General features: G+C 39.3%; 1 protein-coding gene across 2 annotated transcripts; it reads left to right on the top strand.

Annotated features, from left to right (window-relative positions):
* The first annotated feature begins 259 nt into the window (after nucleotides 1–259).
* Nucleotides 260–4555, top strand: hlx1 (H2.0-like homeo box 1). 2 transcript variants are annotated; one of them, XM_079360248.1, is made up of 4 exons: nucleotides 261–1285; nucleotides 1694–1882; nucleotides 2036–2220; nucleotides 3710–4555. In XM_079360248.1, the coding sequence occupies exons 1-4, from the start codon at nucleotides 829–831 to the stop codon at nucleotides 4040–4042; spliced, it is 1164 nt and encodes a 387-aa protein (XP_079216374.1). In that variant the 5' UTR covers nucleotides 261–828; the 3' UTR covers nucleotides 4043–4555. The 2 variants fall into 2 exon arrangements, with proteins under 2 accessions (XP_079216375.1, XP_079216374.1); XM_079360249.1 differs by lacking the exon at nucleotides 1694–1882 and having other exon boundaries at nucleotides 260–1285.
* Nucleotides 4556–7497: the final 2942 nt, after the last annotated feature.

Raw genomic sequence — 7497 nt, 5'->3', positions numbered from 1 at the left:
TCGAGATAAAGTTGCACAAATATTGAAAAAGGGAAGTTCTAACAGTCATTATAAAGCGCCCCCCTCCTCTGCTCCGGAAGAAATAAGGATTTCTGGCTGCATCCTAAAATACTAAAACAGCTTCTATTTTTGGGGAGGGCAAATCTAGCTGGAATATCCGCTCATTTAACACGAATCACAGCCCATCAAAAACAGGATGAGCGCGAGCTAATAGAAGCTCTCCTGGGCGGATTACAGTACATTATTTAACCACATGCCCTGTTTTCGATTTGGTTTTGTTGTTTGTTTGTTTTTTTGCACTTCGATATATATATTTGGTTTTTTTTCCAGATCAAAGTGCTTTACGGAAATATTTATTGTTTACTTCTTGTGTGGGATATTTACACAAATAAAATCGATATCAACGCGAGAGTTCGCGTTTGCAATTTGTTTGTGTGGTTCTGATTAAGTGATCAGTCCGTCATCTCAGGATCAAAATTGCTCCGCAGTCGTTAGTGTGTGTGTGTGTGTGTGTGTGTGTGTGTGTGCGTGTGTGTGTGTGTGTGTGCGCGCGCGCGCGCGCGTGTGCTAATCATCCCATTCTCAGGGCGTGATGCGAGCGAATGCAAAACATCCATTGGCTCTGAAAACAACCAATCAGTGTCAGTGGACGAACTTGAGAGAGGAGCTGCACAGTTTGGATTTCAGAGCTGGGGAGAGCGATTTTGGCACGAAGAGGACTCCTCATATCTCCTTCTTCGAAGCTATCCCTGCGTTTTTGTTTCATACACGTATGTGTTTTTAAATCGTCTTCCGAGAAACTAACTGACTCGCATTAGAGCTTGCGGGATGTACACGGCCGGGCTCAACCCGTTTTACGCATCAAACTTCAGCCTGTGGTCTGCGTACTGCGCGGGGGGCTTCGCTTTGGACTCTGCGAAGAAACCTTCCTTTTGCATCGCGGACATTTTGCAAGCTGGCGATGGGGAGAACATCCCGGGATCTTCGGCCCTCATGGTGCATATGGGACACCACCACCCTCACCGGCAGCAGCAGCAGCAGGGTCACTCCGGCAGCTCTCCGCTGCGCCCTAGTCCTGTGGCTCCGGACGCTTCTGTATACGGAGCAAGAGGGAATGCGGCTTCCCCTTACCACAGACACGGACTACAGCTGACATCAATGTCCAGAACTGCGTTTAACTCCCAGCAAGGACCCCCGCCCTCCAGCAAAGACCTCAAATTCGGAATTGATCGGATATTGTCGTCAGATTTTGATGCTAAAGGCAAAGAAAAGTCGTCACTAAGAGGTAAGAAGAAATATTTAATTCTGAAAGTCCCGAAAATATACGATCTTTGTAGTGAAGCTGAAGTAGATAGGGCTTTGTGTTAATGCCTTAAAGTTATTTTTGAATGATAGTAGAAGACAAAATATGTCTAACTTTAGAACAACAAGCATCTTATAACTTCTCACATGTGTAGTCTACCTTAAGTCAGAATCACTTAGAGCAGAAGGAAACCAAAAGGCTCATAATCTCCACTTTAGTGGGGAACTCTCTACTCTATTGCCCCCTACCCAGAGAGGTCAAAGTTTAGGATCAACTACAATTAGCAGCCATGCAACTGCAATCCACCCTTCAGCCCAGAGCAGGAATTTATTTTGATGGTCTCTGTAGAACCATGACTGAACCCACCCCCCATCTCTCGCTTTGTAACAGATCTCACGTCCATCATTAGCTCGAACCGTCAGTCAGGCCTCCATCTCCCCGTTCAGCCTCCATCCAGCCAGTACTTCTCCTCCATGGAGGCAGCCGGGATGAGCGACGCGTCCTCCATGCTGAGCTCACTAGGCAGCAGCTGCAGCAGCAGGCAAACAGGCCAGCATCAGTTTCAGGACTCCTTCCCAGGTAGACACCACCTGTAGGCCTGGATCAGACAGGAACCTGGGCCCTCAGCGGGTCCAGCTCTCTGACACACCTGCAGTCAATGTATGTCTGCTTTCTGTTCTCTCTTTTGCTACTTGTTGGTGTGATTTAACCTCTCATTCTCGTGTCTTTCAGGTCCATACGCTGTCCTCACCAAAGACACGATGCCGCAGACGTACAAGAGGAAGAGATCGTGGTCCAGGGCTGTGTTTTCAAACCTGCAGAGGAAAGGACTGGAGAAGAGGTTTGAGATTCAGAAATATGTCACCAAGCCGGACAGAAAACAGCTGGCTGCCATGCTCGGGCTGACGGATGCTCAGGTAAAGAAGGAATCATGTTTAGTTCACATTAGGCAGCAATAGTTCAGGGTTTTTGAAGATGTCTTCTATATTATTGTGGGCACAATTATCAGTAATTAAATCCTTGAGGGAAAAAAAAACAACTACTTTATTCTCACAGCCAGGCCTTCAAAATAAACAAGATTTTCCTTTTCTGTGTGCAGGTTCAAATGAGCTCAGATTATTATCACTACTATTATTAACTGTTTCAATTGTGTGCTCTTGATCTTTAGTAAATCTATGGGTTTATATTCGTATGTGCTCTGGTGGTCCTGCTGTATTTTCAGACTGTGTCACTGTAATATGCTTTATTCTTTTATTGTCGTAGTACAATCTGCATTAGCATGGATCCGTTTATTGATTTTATTAATATGTGTTTCATAGGATTCATGAGGAACTATAATGTCAACTATAACTTTATTCATAAACAAAAGACACATGAATGAGGTTGTGACCCTCCTTAGTAGAGATGACACCAAAATAAAGAGGAAATATTTTCATTAGTTGGATTTTTTTTTTAAATTTCAAAAATGTTTTTTTTTTTTTTACTAAATATAGTTCTTTTTTAAATACATACATCCCCACAAACCCCTCATAGGTTAAAATGCTGCTGTCTAAACTCCTCCTGCCATATTTTCTTTACTGCATTAAAGGCATGTTAAGACAATCACACCCCAAATCATAAATAAAACTGCAGTGAATGATGTTCTAAGTTTGAACCTTACATGATTACAAATTTGAGCAATAGATCAGTTCATTAGGTTTACGACAACGCAAATAGATTCGCCCTGCAGCAACCAATTTTTACAGCCATTTCACAAGAAAAAAAAAACAGGTTGCATTCATTTCACTTCAATTATTATTTTAAAAATAAAAAGAACAAAACAAAATAGTTGTCTGCCAGCAGAACTCAGAGTCCTGACCTTAAATTACTGTTGGCATCTTGGCTGTATGGTGCAGCCAATAGTGCAACACAGTGGAGTTCTTGTTTACATTTGAGCATCATCAGTTAATTAACAAGTAAGACGTCAACAATGATATTTAATTGCATTCATTTTTTTAACGAATACAGCATCTATGTTTGCTATTTTGTCCTTATAGGGTTTAATCAATATTTGCACTAACTTGACATGTTTTTAACACCTTGTATCATTAAAAAAGGGATTTAAAAGCCCAATGACAAATAATTCTGATCCCTCCTTATCCCCATTTGGTAGCAGTAAGTGAGGTGTATTATGTCTTTAATGTTTTTCTTTTCTTTGAATATAAGGGGACAGAAAGTGGGAAACGAGTTTTAAAAGCATTTATCAACCATATTAAAAAAACGTAGGCTTATATTTATTCCTATTGTGTTATAACTTTATAAGCTAAATGTTTAAAGAATAATAAATACACTAATGTAGACTATAAACATGAACTATTTTCAATTATATTGTGAGTAATAAATGGCCGTCGTTATGTGTGTTTCCAGGTAAAGGTCTGGTTTCAGAACCGGCGCATGAAGTGGAGACACTCCAAAGAGGCCCAGTCCCAGAAGGACAAGGACAAGGAGCAGCCCGACAAGAGCGCGTCCGAACCCGGCAGCGGGGAGCCTCCGGAGCCCGCCGAGTCCGAGTGCGAGTGTGAAAGCGAGGGCAGGAGCGAGTGCGAGTCGGACGAAGCTCCGGAGGAAAACTCAGATGAACACTTGGACATTTCCGAGCCAAACAAAACCAGCGTGATCATCAGTGGGAGCACGCCGGGGAGCACCGCGGAAGGAGCGGCCACAGTCACAGACACACCGGCCTCTCAGATACTTATATGAAGGACGATTTATTGAAGAACTACGGGGTTTATTTTATTGAAAGAGGGACTCAAGTGTGATGTTAAAACTTATCTGGAGCGGCAGTGACATTTCAGTACATATTTGCAACCTGAATTCAGGCCTGGATAAAATCTTCGGAAGACATGGATGAATTTGATCATTTTAAGGAAAAATACTTCCCCGTTAATTTGTTATTTTAATACATTAATCTTTATTCTATACAGTCTCCTTATAATGAAAAAACAAACAAACTGCTAATTAAATAAAACGGACACCGCCAGCCTCAATAGGTTTTCCTGTCACGTGCTCTCGCGTGCATAAAGTTTTCTTCATCTGAAGGAAATAATGTGGTTGTGAATTTTATTTTGAAGGTTATAAACCACTCGTTTTACGTGTCAATATATGTTTTTCCTCTTATTTTTTTCTGGATATATTACTGTGTTATTTTGTTAATAAAAACTTGCACTGAATATATTGTAAATAAAATGTTTCTTACTTTAAAACACGTGACAACGTTATTTTCATGATTACATTTCCAGGTGGCCATTTATCGTCCTCCATCAGAAGTCTCAATTAGGTTAGTGTAAACGGACTTGATTCTAAAAATAACAGTGCTTTTTTCACGTTTGATTTTATTTATTTATTTGACCTCTTTTTGCATTTACAGAAGAAGAAAAAAACTGAGGCCAATTAGAAGGGAGATGATGCATATTTAGGCCTATATATAGTATCCACTAATCAGAAGTATCCAGCAAAATAAAGAAACACTTTCCCAGATTTAGCAGGACAGAAATTGGCAGAATCTATGGCACAGAATTTGAGGTTTCATTCAAAATGTATTTGCATTTTTCTTTTTAAGTTCAGTATAAATTGCATGATTACATGATTTGCAAACAACTCTGCAGCCAAGTGATTTAGACTTTTTTAATGACAGCTATAAAAGCCAAAAAATGTATTTCATCAATGAGATTTAAACGAGGTAAAAATGGAGCTTCTTCCCACTGGGGAGGTTGAGTGGACTAAATGGTAGCTTCATGATGAATGTGTACTTCAGGAGAACTAAATTCCTCCTGAGTGCGATGAGGCACAGAAAGTGAGAGAGAAGGAGAAGATAGGAGAAGCTGGGTAATTTATAGTTTGTATACATTTACTGGCTCCAGATAGCTCGGATGAGTATATTTTATGTATCCAGACACAGATACAATCAACATGTCCTCCGTTTATAGAGCTGCTTATAACCTCCCTGTGCAGAGCAGCTCAGATCTGTTTTATTATTGTGACTGAAGAGAAAGTCCTGTTCTGACCTGAGAGGTGTTGAAATATAATGCTCAAATCAGCCTTATCATGATGTTTAATAGTGATGGTTCAGAATGATTAAATGGAAGAACACGACATTATTGCCACATGTGCAGCACAAATTGAATCTGCAGTTTAATGACGTAATGACTCGCTGCCTCCCTTTACATGACTGTTAAGAGGACCAGTGTCTGTCAGAGTAATTATTTACAAGTGTTCAGATACATAAATCCACATAAGGCTCCTCCTCAGAACTTCCACCATCATTCCAGAAGTTTTGACTGAAATGGTTCAACTTGTGTGTTAACAAAAGCCAGTATTCATCCCTGTGGAGTCAGCAAAAAATGCTGCTTTATGTCAGGTTTCTTCTGCACAAGAAATGATGAAAAGTCCTATTGTGTAAAGTGTTTTTTTCTAAAGCAGCCGCAGTCAAGTTGCAACATTAAGATTGTGTAAGACAAGATGATTGTTAGTTAATGTGCACACAGTGTATTTACCTTTGTTTCTATGAGCTCAAGCGACTCACACTGAATATAGTATCTATTCTGGGTCAATCTGCCTCATCTATCAGGACATTCTTTGATTGGATAATGACCCTGATGAACTTTAATTTACAACCCAAGCTACATCCTACTGACAGCAGTCAAGCTAGAATTCCCACAGTAAAAACGTACTTAAGTTAAACATCTCTGAATGTACGTTGTTGTTCAAGTTTGGTTACAACAATGTATCTTCAGTGTGAAAAGTCAAAGTATACACAGTAAAGGGAGACAGACCTTTTTTTTATAGTAAAAATCCCAAATCTGTCACCAACTATCTTTGGAGTTATAATTTGGATAAGGGAAAACTCCCCCCAAAAAACATTTAACTTCAATAAAAATATTTTTAAAACATCAGATTTTAGGAAGGCAAACACAGTTCAAACTTCCCCTAAAGAATCATCGTCAAAAAGACAAATATGTGTCTTTTCATTTCTTTCTTCAGAAGAGGATTTTTACGATTCATCATTTAAGTAACTTCATTTTGTTGAATCTGCACATGAGGGTCTAAATGCTAAAATGCAATTAAAACAGCGAGGTGTTCATTGCTGTTTGTTTTCATTTTCTATTGTGTATGCACACAAAAAAACATGTTTTTCCCCGTGTCTAACATAAAGTTCCAACAACGTGCAGAGAATAGTAAACTGCAGGGAAACTCTGAGGACATGAAGGAGTCTGAGCATCAGGGCTAAGCTGTGGTGGAGGTACATTTACTGTTCTGTACCTCAGTTTAGTTATGAGGTGATTATGCATACTTTGAGTATTTCCATCTTCAAGTTTTTTTTTAAATTAGTCACTGCTTTCTGATTATATAATAAAAATCAAAGCATTACAAGATGCAGTATGTTAAATAAAAAACAAAGCAGTGAGGACAGTAGATCTCCATCTGTGCTAGCTGCAACTTGTATAATCATATTGTTTTATTGTAAAATGGGCCTTCTTTCTGCATGAACAGTGCATTAGCTTCTGCTAAGTGCGTTATGAAACCTTTGCACGCACCTTTAGTTGTAGTTATTTATTTGACCACTGCAGTATTTATACTTATTCAAACACTCATGCATCTTTCAGTAATACGATTGACACACTTTGACAGTCATTTAAAAAAAATCTGTTTATAATTCAAGACCTGAATTTATCATCTGTTTAATCAGCATAAGGCCATGCTGCAGTGTTCAAACATGACGGGTTCAGATTATTTTATGGATTATGTTAAAATAATGAATGACAATTTAACCAAATTATAAACAGATGATTTGTTTTTTTTATGTGAAATAACAAAGCTCTTCAATGTAAAATGGATATTAAAGTGTAAAGCCATATCAAAACGTCAGAAGATTTACTTTCAAACACTACAAATCATGTTTTAGCTAAATAATGATGTCATTTCTTCTGTTAACACCTTTTACTGTACTTTTTATCGTATTATATCTCAGAGAGGAAACTCAAAGCCCTGCGGTGTTTTTCGTCATGTTAGCAGAAACATCATAGTGAGTGACCCAAAAAGCAGGACCACCGCAGACTCCCTCCGCTACGGGGTCCACTTTCCTCTCCTCCGGAAAGACGACTGACCCCCAGAGAGCCGCAGCTTTTCCGCTTGAGCTTAGCATCTTGAATTTCACT

This window comes from Symphodus melops (assembly GCF_947650265.1).
Source record: "Symphodus melops genome assembly, chromosome: 1".
Classification (NCBI taxonomy): domain Eukaryota; kingdom Metazoa; phylum Chordata; class Actinopteri; order Labriformes; family Labridae; genus Symphodus; species Symphodus melops.
Note: the sequence above shows the minus strand (reverse complement) of the source record. Positions and strands in the feature narration are given on the sequence as shown.